The sequence below is a fragment of the Trachypithecus francoisi genome, unplaced genomic scaffold, assembly GCF_009764315.1.
Source record: "Trachypithecus francoisi isolate TF-2019V2 unplaced genomic scaffold, Tfra_2.0 Lachesis_group13, whole genome shotgun sequence".
In the NCBI taxonomy this organism is placed as follows: Eukaryota; Metazoa; Chordata; class Mammalia; order Primates; family Cercopithecidae; genus Trachypithecus; species Trachypithecus francoisi.
In genome coordinates this window covers 100,352,915-100,369,758 of record NW_022681458.1, presented here as the reverse complement: position 1 = coordinate 100,369,758, position 16,844 = coordinate 100,352,915, and the positions used below count along the sequence as shown (strand labels likewise).

General features: G+C 37.7%; 1 protein-coding gene across 11 annotated transcripts in view; it reads left to right on the top strand.

Annotated features, from left to right (window-relative positions):
* The window catches only part of KYNU (kynureninase), a 163,449-nt gene that overhangs the window by 29,993 nt on the left and 116,612 nt on the right, over positions 1–16,844 (top strand). For all 11 annotated transcript variants that reach the window (XR_004441791.1, XM_033231623.1, XM_033231620.1 and 8 more), the window contains one exon: positions 11,848–11,968. Coding sequence is in view for 10 of the 11 variants with exons in the window: in XM_033231623.1 (XP_033087514.1) it covers positions 11,848–11,968 (121 nt within the window). In the remaining variant the exon portion in view is untranslated. The remainder of the gene's footprint in view (positions 1–11,847; positions 11,969–16,844) is intronic.

Genomic DNA, 16,844 nt, shown 5'->3' with positions numbered 1-16,844 from the left:
GATCCTCCCACCGCAGCATCCTGAGAAGCAGGGACCACAGACATGCACCACCATGTCTGGCTAATTTTTAAAATTTTTTTTTTCCCAGGCTCAGTGTCCAGCTCCTGGGCTCAAGTAATACACTCACCTTGGCCTCCCAAGGGGCTGGAATTACAGGCATGAGCCACTGCACACAGCTGATTTTTTTTCAAAACCAACAAACCATACATTTCTCACAGAAGTTAACTTCCACAGAGATGTTTTCTTTTCTTTTTTTTTTTTTTTTTTTTGTTCTTCATACTTTCAGGCCAAAAACTTGTCATCAAGATCCTAGCAACTGCTGCAACCAATCCCAGGACTTTGCTTCCACAGTAGTTATTGAGCATCAAATGCTCTCTTAAATCATAGACCACGACTTTGATGAGCTTTCATTATTAGCTATGTCTTAGGATTCTCCTGAAATATGAAAGATAGGAAGTCGTATTCCCTAGTTCAAGGGAAAAAAAAATCAATTTAAATTCAATGGTATTTAAAAACAATGAATATTTACTTCAAAAAATTATTATAAAACAAAATATGTTACAAACTAGCTTTTTCTTCTAAACTCAAATATCTAGCTAGTAACATTCCAAAAATAAACATTAATTATATGGAAAGAATTTTTAAAATTTTGCAATGCTGAAATTAATCAATAGGAATACTGATACTCTTAACGGTGAATCTTTGTTCTTAGAGCTCCCAACATGGTGGCAGACCACTCCCAAGATGGGGTGGGCTGCTCCCAAGATGGCGACCAGCCTTTTGTTCTCTGACCTGGGGTTCTTGGCTTCACGGATTCCAAGGAATGGAATCTTGAGCCGTGCAGTGAGTGTTATGGCTTTATTAGAGGCTGTGGGTCAGGGAAGAGAACCATGGAATTCAGCAACTAGTGTTCAGCTTGATTGGGATGAACCCTGGCACTTAGCTGTGCAGGAACAATGGCCAGCCTTTAGCCCAATGGGGAGCAGAAATGGGTGCCTCACTGGATCAGGAGCACAGCGGACACCCTGCCGGATCCAGAGGGGTGGGAGTCAATGGTGGGTCTATAACAGCAGCAAACAGCAGTGTTGGACCCAGATGGGAGTCAATGGCAGGTCTGAGATGGCGACAAACAGCAGTGGTGGACAGTGAGTGAAAGCTCAGCTTGAGCTATAACAAACAGGGACCAGAAGAGTGTGCAGTTGCAAGATTTAATACAGTGAAAACAGGATTTCCCAGGAGGTTCCCATGCAATGGGAGGGGACCCAAAGGGAGTTGCCACTCCCTGCTCGAATGCCTGGGTTTATATCTCAATCATTGTCCCCCTGCCATGCTATCAGACGATATAAGATTTGACTATTTCTTTTCCTCCTTCTTTTAGCCTAATTTGTATTTTAGTGAGCCCTCTTTACTACCTGATTGATCAGGTGTGAGCTTCCAGCTCTGTGTTAAAAGGTGGGTGCAGTCACCTTCCCCAGCTAGGCTTAGGAATTCTTAGTCAGCCTAGGAAATCCAGCTAGTCCTGTCTCTCAATACTTCCAATATTCTTTACACAGACAAGCCATTTTAAAAAAATATTAGAGCTTACCTTTGCTTTTCCATCAAAATATATTGTTACTTCTAGGTTTCCTCTTCAATTTGGAAAAGGAAAAGGAAAACATAGTTACTTTCTCTGTTAAACTTACACCTCATTTTCAATATGAGTTTGTTTATTGAGTGTTTGTAAATGCATGTGTTTGGGAGTTAGAACTATGTTGAGATTTTTATTCTTTTACCTCTTGGGGGAACTGGACTGGGCCCTTCACCTCTGTCCTAACGTAGTCTTTTAATTTTATTACAATTGGGAAACAATGTAATTTTCTGTGTGTTTCATCTGTGAAAAGTATTGGAAAATTTTGAGTTCATATGTATTTTATTATTGAATTTTAAAATATTTAAAATGAACTTAATTAAATCTTAAATTGGATAATTTAATTAAATTGAGAAGTCTCATTTTTTGTTTATTTTTTGTTTTGTTTTTAATGGGTAAATTAAATGCCAGGCCTTCTGAAGTGTGTTCACATAAGGAATTGATTGGGAGACTTTTTTTTAAAAAAAAAACTACACCTATATTAGAGTCCTATGCCAAAAAATTTAGAGTTTTTGACTCAAACCCAGGTGCTGGTATTTGTTCAAGCTCATGATGTGATAGACCGGTATCTAAGTCGCAATAAAATATAAAATGATCTATTTTCTAATTATATAATTTAAAAAACTGTTTCAGGAATATTGTTATAACCAGTTTTAAAAGTAATGTATCTATATATGTATGATATTAACATGAATGGCAGTTTGTCTCTTTCAAACACAGACTATCTGGTACTTGTATCTAACAATATATTTCCAGTTGTGGTTGTGTATGGCTAATGTTGATGCTATTAATAGGACATTCCAAACATATATCAAGTTTGTGTGTGTGTGTATGTGGAAGTCATTATGATAGGTAATCAATATTTGTAGAAGATATAATCCTTAACACAAAGACTTTAACATAGTTGCAATTCAGATTAAAATTAGCTTTATTGGGATGCCAATGATGAATATATTAAAGGGACATACAGGCATAACTCATTTTATTGCACTTTGCTGTTTGCGTTATTATTTTTTTTTAATTTCAACTTTTAGGTTCAGGAGATACATGTGCAAGTTTTTTATATGGATAAATTGCGTGATGCCAAGGTTTGGAGTACAAATGATCCTGTTACCCAAGTAGTGAACATTGTACCCAATAGGTAGCATTGTTCCTCCCTTTATGTACCAAATGTTAGCTCCCACTTAAAAATGAGAACATATAGTATGCAGTTCTCTGATCACACATTAATTCATTTAAGATAATGGCCTCTAGCTGCATCTATGTTGTTGAAAAGACATGATTGCATTCTTTTTATGGCTATGTAGTATTTCTTGGTGTATTTTTACCACATGTTCTTTATCCAATCCACCATTGAAGGGCATCTAGAATAATTTCATACCTTTGCTTTTATGAATAGTTCTGCAATGAATCTACAATTCTGTTTACCTAGTAGAATAATGTGTTTTCCTTTAGGTATATACCTGGTAATGGGATTGCTGGGTCAAATGGTAGTTCTATTTTAAATTCTTTGAGAAATCCCAACGCTGCTTTCCACAGTGGCTGAACTAATTTACATTCCCACCAACGATGTATAAGTGTTTTATTTCTTTGCAACCTCATCACCATCTATTATTTTTTGAATTTTTAGTAACCATTCTGACTGGTGTGAGATGGTATCTCATTGTGGTTGTGATTTGCATTTCACTAACAACTAATGATGTTGAGCATTTTTTCATAAATTTTTTGGCTGCATGTATGTTTTCTTTCGAGAAGTGTCTATTCATGTTCTTTGCCCTTTTTTTTTTTTTTTTTTTTTTTTGAGATGGAGCGTTGCTCCATCTCCCAGGCTGGAGTGCAGTGGCGTGATCTCGGCTCACTGCAACCTCCGCAGTTCAAGCGATTCTCCTGTCTCAGCCTCCCAAGTAGCTGGGACTACAGGCCTCTGCCGACAAACCTGACTAATTTTTCATATTTTTAGTAGAGATGGGGTTTCACTGTGTTAGCCAGGATAGTCTCAATCTCCTGACCTCGTGATCTGTCTGCCTCTGCCTCCATTCTTTGCCCATTTTTTAATGGGGTTATTTGTTTCTCACTTGTTGAATTACTTAAATTTCTTATAGATTCTGGATATTAAATCTTTGCAAAGCATAGTTTGTGAATATCTTCTCCCATTCTGTAGGTTGTCTGTTTACTCTGCTGATAGTTTCTTTTGCTGTGCAGAAGCTCTTTAGTTTAATTAGGTCCCACTTGTCAGTTTGGGGGGTTTTTGCAATTGCTGTTGAGGACTGAGTCACAAATACTTTGTCAAAGCCACCGTCCAGGATGATATTTCCTAGGTTTGTAAATTCTAGGAATTTTACAATTTTTAGGTCTTACAGCTTGAGTAAATAATTGTGTTTGATGAGAGGTAGGGGTCCAGTTCATTCTTCTTATTATTGCTGGCCAGTTATCCCAGCAGCACCTATTCAATAAGAGTTCTTACCCCATTGCTTGTTTTTGTCAACTTTGTCAAAGATTACATTGTTGCAGATGTGTGCTTTATTCTGGGTTCTCTATCCTGTTCTATTGGTCTATGTATATGTTTTGGTCCCAATACCATACTGTTTTGGTTATTGTAGCCTTGTAGTTTGAAGTCAGGTAATGTTATGCCATCAGCCTTGTTCTTTTTGCTTAGGATTGCTTTGGCTATTCAGGCTCTTTCTTGGTCACATATGAATTTTAGAATAGATTTTTCTATTTCTGTGAGAAATTACAAGGTAGTTTGATAGGAATAGCTTTGAATCTATAAATTGCTTTGAGCAATATGGTGGTTTCATGATACTGTTTCTTCCAATCCATGAGTATCAAATGTTTTTCTATTTGTGTCATCTGTAATTTTTCTTTGAGCAGTACTTTGGAGTTCTCCTTGTAGAGAGTTTTCACCTCCTTGGTTAGATATATTTCTTAGTGTTTTACTTTTTTTTGGCTGTTGCAAATGGGATTGTAGTGTTGATTTGGCTCTCAGCTTGAACATTATTGGCATATAGAAATGCTCCAGGTTTTTTAATGTTGATTTTGTATTCTGAAACTTTACTGAAGTTGTGTAGCAGTTCTAGGAGAATTTTGGTGGAGTCTTTAGGGTTTTCTAGGTATAGAATCTTATCATTAGTAAAGATAGATAATTTTTTTTCTATTTAGATTCCTTTGCTTTCTTTCTCTTGACTGCCCTGGCTAGGATTTCCAGTACTATATTGAAAAGGAGTGGGAGATATCTTTGCCTTGTTCCAGTTCTTAAGGAGAATACTTCCAGCTTTTATTCATTCAGTATGATGTTGGCTATGGGTTTGTCATAGATGGTTCTTATTATTTTGAGATATGTTTCTTTGATGCCTAGTTTGTTGAGGGTTTTTATCATGAAGGGATATTAGATTTTACTGAAACCTTTTTCTGCAACTATTGACATGATCATATGGTTTTTATTCTCAATTATCTTTACATACTGAATCACATTTATGTATTTACATGTGTTGAATTAACCCTGCATCCCAGCATAAAACCTACTTGAATGTGGTGAAATAACTTTTTCATGTGCCTCTGGATTTGGTTTGCTAGTATTTTGTTGATGATTTTTGTTTCTATGGAGATATTGACCTGTAATTTTGTTGTTGTTGTTGTTGTTGTTGTTATTATTATTTCTTTGGCAGATTTTGGTATCTAGTGATGCTGGCTTCCTAGAATGAGTTGGGAAGGAGTCACCTCCTCCTTAATTTTTTGGGATAGTATCAGCAGTGTTGGTACCAGATCTTCTTTGTAAGTCTGATAGATTTTGGCTGTGAATCCGTCTGGCGCAGGCGTTTTTTTGGTTGGTAAGTTTTTTATGACTGATTAAAGTTGAAACTCTATTGGAATGTTCAGGGTCTTAGTTTCTACCTGATTTAGTCTTGAGAGGTTGTTTCTTTCCAGGAATTTATCTACTTCCTTCAGATTGTCTAGCTTTCATGGGTAAAGTGTTCATAGTCTCTAAGGATCTTTGTATTTCTTTCTTTCTTTCTTTTTTTTTTTTTTTTTTTTTTGAGACGGAGTTTCGCTCTTGTTGCCCAGGCTGGAGTGCAATGGCGCGATCTTGGCTCCCTGCAACCTCCGCCTCCCAGGTTCAAGCAATTCTCCTGCCTCAGCCTCCCTAGTAGCTAGGATTACAGGCATGTGCCACCACGCCCGGCTAATTTTGTATTTTTAGCAGAGACGGAGTTTCTCCATGTTGGTCAGGCTTGTCTCAAACTCCCGACCTCAGGTGATCCACCCGCCTTGACCTCCCAAAGTTCTGGGATTACAGGCATGAGCTACCATGCCCGGCCAGGAACTTTTGTTATTTCTTTTTCTTTCTTTCTTTCTTTCTTTCTTTCTTTCTTTCTTTCTTTCTTTCTTTCTTTCTTTCTTTTTTTTTAGATGGAGTCTCACTGTCACCTAGGCTGGAGGACAGTGGCATGATCTCGGCTCATTGCAAGCTCCACCTCCTGAGTTCACGCCATTCACCTGCCTCAGCCTCCCAAGGAGCTGGGACTACAGGCGCCCGCCACCATGCCCGGCTAATTCTTTTGTATTTTTAGTAAAGACGGGGTTTCACCACGTTAGCCAGGATCGTCTGGATCTACTGACCTCGTGATTCACCAGCCTCAGCCTCCCAAAGTGCTGGGATTACAGGCGTGAGCCACAGCACCCGGCCGGATCTTTTGTATTTCTACAGGATTAGTTGTAATGTCATCTTTGTTGTTTCTGACTGTGCATATTTGAAACATCTTTATTTTGTTTCTTTTTAATCTAAATACTAGTCTGCTGATCTTGTTTATCCTTTTAAAGACACAGCTTTGGGTTTCATTGATCATTTCTATGAATATTTAGGACTTGATTTCATTCTTTTCTCCTTTGATTTCAGTTATTTATTCCACTAGCATTGGGGTTAGTTTGTTCTTGCTTTTCTAGTTCCTCTCGGTGTGTTACTAAATTGTTAATTGCAGGTCTTTCTAACTTGCTGATGTAGGTGCTTAGCACTATAAATTTTCCTCATAATACTGTGTTTGCTGCATCTCAGAGATTTTGGCATGTTGGTTGTATCTCTGTTTTAATTTATTTCAAAGAATTTTTTTATATCTGCCTTAATTTCATTGGTTACCCCAAAGTCATTCAGGAGAAAGTTGCTTAATTTCTATGTAATAGTGTACTTCTGAGAGATCTTCTTGGTATTGATTTCGACTTTTATTCCACTGTGATCTGAAAGTATGGCTGGTATTATTTCAATTTTTTGAATTTACTGAGACTTGCTTTATCTCCAAGCATATGGCCAATCATAGAATATGTTCTGTTCACAGATGAGAAGAATGTATAATCTGTGGTTGATGGGTGGAATGTTTTGTAGATGTCTATTAGCTCCCATTGGTTAAGTGTTGAATCGAAGTCCAAAATTTGTTAGTTTTCTGACTTGATGATCGGTCTAATGCTGTAAGTGGGGTGTTGAAATCCCCTACTAGCGTTGTTAGCCATCTAAGTCTTTTCATAGGTCTGGAAGTACTTATTTTATAAATCTGGATGCTCCAGTGTTTGTTATGTATATATTTAGGATAGTTTAGTGTTCTTGTTGAATTGAATCCTTTATCATTATGTATTGCCCGTATTTGACCTGTTTTATTGTTGGCTTAGGCAGTCTGGCCACTCCTTGACACCATTACAGTAGCCTCTAGTGCGGCTGTGGCAGCTGATGCCTAGCTGCTCAGGGATCCAAGGCCTGTGCAGCTCTTTATGGGCTTAAGTTGTGCCCCTGCAAAGACTCCAGGCAGGTCTCTGTGTAGATTTGGAGTTCCACTGAGGTCAGTGGCTTCTCCTACGCCCAGGATTGCAAAGGTCCATGGCAGAAGTTTGGATCCCCTGGGAACTCTCCCTCATCAACCCTTTCTTGACTTTAGGGAGCTTCCTAAGCTCTATAGTGGTTCCAGGTGGGCAGGTCCTTGGTTTTGCTCCTTTCTTCTCTGTGGGCCCTGCTGCTTTCTTGTTGAATCCCAGCATGACCTCTTACATTATCTATTTGAAGATGTAGCATTTACTCACCACTTTGTTTTCTCTCCGTGAGAGCAGCATACACTAGCTCCTTCTAGTTAGCCATCTTGAACCCTTCACCTGTTTTCCTGATTGGAAAAGTGCCCATACCTGGGGAGCTCTGCATTTTTCTTTAGAGTGCTTCACAGATACTGCATTTTTTACAAATTAAAGGTTAGTGGCAACTCTGATTCCAGCAAGTCTATCAGCATCATTTTTCCAAGAGCATGTACTCACTTTATGTTTCTGCAGCACATTTTGGCAATTCTCACAATATTTCAAACTTCTTCATTATTACATCTGTAATAGTAATCTGTGATCAGTGCTCTTTGATGTTATTATTGTCATTATCTTAGGGCAACATGAACTGTGTCCATATAAGATGGTGAACTTTATCAATAAATGTTGTGTGTGTTCTCACTGTTCTAGAGACCAGTTGTGGAGATATGTGAGGGCAGCCATGTTGCCAGGCACATGTGGGGACAAGAGGAAGAGGACAGAAATCACCATGTTTGGTGGACCCAGTTTCTAATGACCTGCATTTGCATATTAAAGCTAAGAGCCGGGGCTTTCCTGTTAGACAAGAAATATTTCTGGAGCTGCTTTAAAAGAAACAAAAACTTCCCAAGGACCCCTTTTCATCTCTATTTGCCTAAAATAATTTCCTAATAACTCCTATAACAAAAATATACTGCAAAAGGGTCATACCTGAGAAGTCTGCTTGTTGGGTTGTGGTAATTTTTGCATAAATATTCTAGAAATATGTTGTATGAAGTGGGAAGTGGTGGTAGCAAGCAGATCATGAGACATCAGCTTAAGTATGCGTTAACTACTTCAGGAAACTGGAGACTGGAGGTCTCCAGTGGGAAGGAGATTTTAATGAACTCACAAAAAATACTTTATAGGGAAAGAGCTAACCAAAAAGCACCAAAACTGGACTAAGGTTTTCTTGTCTTTCTTTTTCCACTCCATTGGAGGACTTAGAAGCAGTGGCAGTGAGGAACAAGAAAATAAATTGTTAATAGACACATTACTTTGTTCCAAACTTCAGTTTCCTGAACTTAAGTCAAGCATGAGCTAGGGCTGGGGAGAATATTTAAATCTGAAGTGATATTGATATTTTGAAACTAGTTCCTAGGTTAAGCTTCATATAAACTAAAAGAGTAAGCTCATAAGGGTCACGGTGGTGGACATTTTTGATGCACTAAAATGCTCCTCAAGCAATCAAGTGAGTTTTCAGAACCATGAGCTTTATAGTAATCATGCTGTAGCCTTTTCCAAGAAAGGAGCGTTCCAGAAGAATGGCTCTAACACTGTTGACTTAAGGACTAACTGGAGCAAGCCCTGCTTCTTAAAAGTTGAAATTCTTGAGCTCATAAACAAGTTTGAAGTCAAGCGAACCTTTAAGCAGAGTGCTAGGGGTTGAATTATGTTTCCTAAAAATTCATGTGTTGACAGCCTAACCACCTGTGCCTAAGGCTGTCCTTACAAAAACAATCAAGTTAAAGTGAGATCATTACAGTGGGTCCTAATTCAATATATTGTGATGTTCTTATGAAAGGGGGAAATTGGGAAACACACAGGCATACTGGAAGAATGCCATACACACAAGAGATGGCCATCTATAGGCCAAGCAGAAAGGCCTAGAACATATTCTTCCCTCACAGTGCTTGAAAGGAATCAACTTTGCCAACACTTGATTTTGGACTTAGAGTCTGCAAAATTGTAAGACAATAAATTCCTGTTTAAGTTACCCAGAAGCCTTAGTTCTAAAAGCCCTAGGGGTGGGCTTGTTATATGAAGCAAGTATTCCCAGCTCAAGGAGGATTTGCTGAATGTGGAGACTTGTCTGATGGGGGAACAAATGAACTCTTTTAACATGACCAATCTGTGCCAGAATTTGAAGTGTGACCCTCAGACAAGGCTCAAAAATCTCTGCTTTGTTTTTGGAATAAAGTTTTTAGGATGACTGGCTCATTTGTTTTTTAATTATCTATGGCTTTTTTTATCCAACCATAACAAAAAGGAAGAATTGCAGCAGAGACCGTATGGCCTGGAAAGCCTGAAATATTTATTTTCTGGCTTTTTACAGAAAAAGTTTGCCTGGCCTTGCTTAAAACAAAGGTACTGGTTAAATATCCTGCCTGCTGGGTATTAACAAAACAAATGCAGCAAATGATCTGATCTGAACATGAACCCACAGGATCCCCAGATCATGACACCTCTCAGTGTTTTCTCAGAGTAGATCTGGACAGTATGGATTAAGAGGAAGAAACTGAGACAGCTTATCCTCCTTTTCCTCCCCCTAATAAGATCAGGCTAAATTCAATGGAGGAAGACTTTCCAGGGAATAAGAAGCAAAGGCTATAAAAGAAAGAGTGAACTGCAGTCTTGAAGCATTGTGACTTAACCAAAATTTTGGGATCTACTAACAGGACATATGTTAATCAAGCAGTTCACTCTGAAAAGAAAAGTTCTAGTAAGCTCCTTGGCCTTGTGAAAAGGCCATTGAAGTGAGAGAGAAAACCAAGAGGACCATTAAGAAACTGCAAAAAATGTATACTCTAATTGGCAACACCTACTTTAAAGAAAAATGTAATAATATCATAATTTCTACAATAAATGTTTTAGCATAGCACTAAACTCACAATATGCTAAAAAAAAGTTGTCAGTACAGGAGACAGAAAATAATCCTGAAGAACAAGGTTGGCTGGTGTACATTAATCCTGACTTGCCTTTGGGAAAAAAAGGTATATACAATAAATGCTTCAGAAAGGGGATTTTCTCCCACTTCATAAGCATTAAATACTAAACAAGATATCCAACAGAATCCAAATGACATTGAGTTGTGCAAGAGTCAGCAGCTGGCACTGAAGGACTGGGAACTATGTAGGAACCTAGAGCCCTCATGTTCTTAAGGGTTGTATAGAGAAACCATAGGAGCCATAAAAACTGTGGATATAATCCCAAAGGCATTAAACTTGCACTCAAGCTATAAGGAGATTATCAGTAATGTCCAATGTGACAAGAACCATTGATGTGATAACCTTTTATTTAAAAAAATAAATTAAATGGGGTCTATGTTGCCCAGGCTTGTCTTGAGCTCCTGGGCTCAAGTGATCCTCCCGATTTTGCCTCCAAAAGTGCCTGGATTACAGGCATGAGCCACTGTACCTGGCTGACATGATAAGCTTGAGGAAGGGAAATGGGGAGGCATATCTAATCCTAGGTCCAGGAAATAATGGATACCTTAACCAAGAGGACTCTTCTGGCACACGTGTAAACAATATGTGCATATCTTGTATTGGTCAGGCTTAAAAGATGCCAATGAAGAACAATATCTATAAAAGGGATCAGGTTGAAATAGATGGTATGTCTCTAAAAAGTCTTTAAAGGTTTAATTGAGTAGTCTGAAATCAAGACCAACATAGTACTTAATGATTCCAATGAAATATAAACGAGAAGCTTAGTCTTTTTACCCCTAAGATATAAGAGAAAACTCAGTAGTTTACAACTGTGATTAAAAACTTGTGACTTTCTGGACTATGTTTTAAGCACATGGATTGGTTTGTTTGCAGTGGGTAAGCTGCAGGATAAAAATCACCAAAGTTTGATTTATATGAATAAGAAGTAGATATAGAGAACAATCTTTGCCTATACATGTGTTAGTACTATCTGTACATGTGTATGGATATGGAATGAAAAAAACACATAAATCCAGTACATCTACTTTAGTTATATAAATAATTATTTGCATTTTTGAAAAAAATTGCCATTTCTACAACACAAATTAGTACAGTGTTAGTACTTGACTAAATTCTAGTAATCTTCTTATACAATTAGATGGGCTGATGTATTTCCTAATTGAAAACATTTGTTTTTAACTTTTTTCTGATGCTTTGGCTATTCATGATTGGAAGTAGTTGCTAATTTAGATTTCCCCATGGAGTGCAGTAAATATGAGAGATCATCATAATAGCCTCTATAGGTTTAAATTATATTTTAAAATGTAAATGCAAAAGTTAATTATTTTTTAGAGGACCTGATGTCATCCTTAGGAGTAATTTTTAATTACTTTTTATCCTTCTTAGAGTTGATTATATTAATTATTTGTATTGGCTTAACAATACCATACCGAAAAAGCTTTTTTTTTGACATTTCTTCTGTTTCAGTTGATTTGTCATTAGTGAATAAAGATGAAAATGCCATCTATTTCTTGGGAAATTCTCTTGGTCTTCAACCAAAAATGGTTAAAACATATCTTGAAGAAGAACTAGATAAGTGGGCCAAAATGTAAGTATTATTTTAAAAGCTACTACTCTACATCGCATACAAACATTTACAAAATCACAGTAGGTTGTCTAATATTTGGAAAGATGTGTAATAGAATCCTAGTACAGTCATCCCTTGGTTGTCGGTGGAGAATTAGTTCCAGGGCCTCCCTATCATTCCAAAATCCACAATGGTCCCATATACTTTAAATAATCTCTAGATTACTTATAATACCTAATACAGTATAAATGTTATGTAAATAGCTGTTATGCTGTATTATTTAGGGAATAGTGACGAGAAAAAAGTCTGTACATGTTTAGTATATATGCAGCCATCCATTTTTGCCCCAAGTATTTTTGATCTGCAGTTGGTTGAATCCGTAGAGAGGGAATCCATGGATACAGAGAAACCTTAACTGCTCCGTAGTCTCATTTGATTGATGAAAATAACTGAGGATCAGAATAAGGTGACATAACAAGTTAGTGGCAGAATCAGGACTAAAACTTTTACAGTATTTAAACGTTTAAGTTCCTCTCCTGTGTTGACATCTCTAAACCATATGTAATCATTTTAGTTTATTTCTTTAATAATTAAGAGAGGAGTTAATGTTTAGAAGCTTCATCTCTTCATGATTAGGCCAAATTATCAACATTTATTTTTATGATAACCAGAAATATTTTTAAAATATTTTCTGATTATTTGAAACTGAAAAATCAATATGAAGATGAGCCAAACTTGACAGTTAGGAAAACATTTCAGAAAGATGAAACCAAACCAAATAGAATTTCAGAGGAAAAACATTTGGCTGTCAGAAACTCAGAATACATTCTTTACCTTTCTTCATTCTTCATGCTACTGGTTTTCAAATTGGGAACAATATCCATTCGTTAAAGATTAGTAGGCCAGTCTTGGTGGGAGGCCAAGGTGGGCAGATCACTTGAGGTCAGGAGTTTGAGACCACCCTAGCCAACATGGTGAAACCCCATCTCTACTAAAAAAATACAAAAACTAGGCCGGGAGTGGTGCCTCATGCCTGCAATCCCAGCACTTTGGGAGGCTGACGTGGGTGGATCATCTAAGCACAGGAGTTCGAGACCAGCCTGACCAACATGGTGAAACCTCGTCTCTACTAAAAATATAAAAATTAGCTGGGTTTGGTGGCAGGCACCTGTAATCCCAGCTACTCAGGAGACTAAGGCAAGAGAATTGCCTGGACCCGGGAGGCAGAGGTTGCAGTGAGTGGAGATTGCACCACTGCACTCCAGCCTGGGTGACTCTGTTTCAATAAAATAAATAAATAAATAATGTATAGCTTACACTGACTGTGCAAATGATTACAACTATGGCTATTAGATAACACTTTGAAGTTCTTAATTTCAGTGATTAAGAATGTAATTTCACAACTTGATGCAAAAATGATAGAAGTTTATACAATTTATTAATCATATTATAACTTTATCTGCATAACTTTTATGCATAATTTGCAAAATACATACCACCACATTTGATCTAGCAGGTTTTAGTATTTAATGAATGGGGGTCATAGTTAATAAAAATGGTTAATATTCATTTTTGGCCTAATGTAAGAGAGGACAGATAATTAGATTGAATGAATTTGAACTTATAGAGTGTCCTTGCCTCTTGGGTATTCATTCAGCAAGGCTGTGAATTTTTATCCTCTAAGCATTTAAAATATATTCTGCCCTGCTATTCTATTCATATCCTTATAGTCATCCCACTTAAGTAAGAAACTGGTTGATTATTTTCAAGACTTTAAAGTTGTATTTCAGGAAATCACCTCATGCCCTTCTATTGCTTTGTCTTTTACATTTCATCTTGTATGATGGAAAATTTCATCATTTTAATTAAACCTTCTCACTGAGTTTTCATTAGACAGATGATTCAGAAAGGTTGTGTATTTTAATGCTTCAGGCAATGTACAGTGAATTAAAGAAGACTGCTAAGCAAATGGACATCTATTCCATCCACGCTTTGTTTAGTTTATGTAGTCTTCTTGTTTTAAGCTGTAGCGACTCTGTCAACATCATGGCCCTGCCCATAAATGTCTGTGGTGTTTGGGATGCCTGATCACATGCCCCTTCTCCCTACCTCACCCACCGTTTTTGATCCCAAAAGTGTTTGCTCGTTATTGTTTTTTATCTCCCAAATATTTAGCTTAAAATCCCACTTCTGATCTTTTCCAGCTGAAGTTCTATTGGGAGGAAACAACTTCTCTACAAACTGAGTACTTAGGTCAAAGTAGTGAGGGCCTGCCAATTAATTGACAACAGACAGGTTAACAGGAGAAAAGTTTATTTCACACTCAGATAGAAGAATTCTACAAGGGGTAGTTTGCTGAACAGCCATGGGTAAGGGTTTATATACCAGCTTAACTAAAGGGAAGAGTTTTAGAGCTTCAGTGGGAAAATATAAAGGTTTCCATTGGGCTTTTTCATCCTGATGCTAATGGGCAGTATCCTTCCTAGCTGGAAGCTCCCAAGAGGGAGATGAATGGCAGCTGAATTTGTACCTCCAGGTGCTAAGGTCCATCTAACTCTGAGGATGGGTCAATGGCAGCTGTATTTTTAGGAGGCTGTGTTTAAGTTTAGATAACATTTCTTTCTGTGGCTGCTCCTTTTTCAGATGTGTTCAAAGTAGTCGGACCAGGCATGGTGGCTCATGGCTGTATTCCCGGCACTGTGGGAGGCCAATGTGGGTCACTTTAGCCCAGGAATTAAAACCAGCCTGAGCAACAAAGGGATGGGAGCAGTGGCTACTGTCTGTAATCCCAGCACTTTGGAAGCTGAGGCGGGTGGATCACAAGAGCCCAGGAGTTCCAGATCAGCCTGGGCAACATTGTGATATCTCAACTCTACAAAAAATACAAAAATTAGCTGGGTGTGGTGGTGCATGCCTGTAGTCCCAGCCACGTGAGAGGCTGAGGTGAGAGGATCACTTGCACCCAGAAGGTTGAGGCTGCAGTAAGCTGTTATTGTGTCACTGCACTCCAGCCTGGGCTACAGCAAGACCATGTCTTTAAATACATACATACATATATACATGTAGTCTTCATGCCACTTCAGTGGTCTGTTAGTCTCTTCCGTTTTCGTTCTGACTGTTGCTTTGTTTTTTTGTACTAAAATCGAACCCTGCATGTGTTCAGTTGCCTCTAGATTCAGGGCCTCGAATTATTGTGGTAAGTTTTGTCTGATCACTTCTTCCTCTTTGCCTGCCTCAATGCCACTTCTGCTCTACTTCTTGGCTGATACTCAAGCAGGTCAGTGACTCCTTTTCTTCTTGACCAATGGAAGATTATGGGAATCGCTGAGTCAAAGACGATTACACATTTATTAAACACTATAATGCACATTGAAAGTAGTTGCTTAGTTGAAAAAGATAGTGTTAAAAATGTATAATCTTGACCAGGCACGGTGGTTCAAGGGTGTTACCCAAAGACTTTGGGAGGCCAAGGCAGGCAGATCACTTGATCTCAGGAGTTCGAGACCAGCTTGGGCAACACGGTAAAACTCTGTCTCTACAAAATATACAAAAGAAATTTAGCTGGATGTAGTGGCACATACCTGTAGTCCCAGCTATTCATCAGGTTGAGGTGGGAGGATCGCTTGAGCCTGGAAGGTGGGGGTTGCAGTGAGCTGAGATTGTAACACTGCACTCCAGCCTGGGCAACAGAGTCAGACCTAGTCTCAAAAAAATTTATAATCTTAACAGTAACATAAAAATTAGAGTGCTTTAACAAAGCAAGATTTTGCACAAGCATATAGATGTCAAATCTCTGTCCATCCAAGTGCTATAAAGTAGGAAATGCCATTGGGCTCATGGATTCCATCTTCTCTAGTTTTATGGCCTATTGCAGACATACTGCCTACTACAGCTAAGTATTGAATAAACAATTTTTTTTGTCATAATGCAGCCTGATTTTGTAATTCATATGGCTACCATCTTTGATTTCTTATACTAAGGAAAAGCCAAGAATAGAGGTAAAACTAGAAATATTTTAGGATCTGTCTTAATTTGTTCCCACTGCTATACAAAATACCTGAGTCTGGATAATTTATAGAGAAGAGAAGTGAACACTCTTATAGTTCTGGAGACTGGGAAGTCCAAGATCAAGGTGCTGGCAGATTTAGTGTCTGGTAAGGTCTGCTCTCTGCTTCCAAGATGGTGCTTCTTGCTGCATCCTCATGTGGCAGAAGAGGCAAACACCTGCCTCCTACCCCTTTTATAAGAGTCCTAATCCCATTCATGAGGGCTCTGCCCTTATGACTGAATCACCTCCTAAAGACTCTACCTCTTAATACTGTCACATCGGCAGATCAAGTTTTAACATAAGAATTTGAAGGGGACACATTCAGATGATCGTAGAACCAAATTATTTCTAAAACTTAAACTTTCTTAAGGCAAACTGTGAAAATCATTTTCTTAGAAATGTTTACCTCTCTGTAGTTTTAAAATGCTATTACCATTATTTTGCATTTTCATTTTCAACTCTACGGGATTTCTAAAGTAGATTAATAACACATAGAGGAATATATTTGTTTTGCAAAATGGCAACATTTAGGCAATTCTAATATGCTGAAATATAAAACTTTTTGTGTGATATTTATTTGATAATTATAAGCAAAAAGGTTTTATAATAATAAGAAGCAACAGTATGTCTGAAATCTATGGGTCTGTTGCAATGAATAGTCAATAAGCATAAATATTTGGAAATAATATTTTATATTAAATATTTACTAATGACCTAGATTATTTAATGGAGAATAACATTGGTTAATAATCATAATGCCACAATCCAGCTAGAACAGAAGGATATATCAGTCCTAAAGAGCATATTTTAAGGCGGGGAATGGGTATAATGTCCCTAAAATAGAATCAC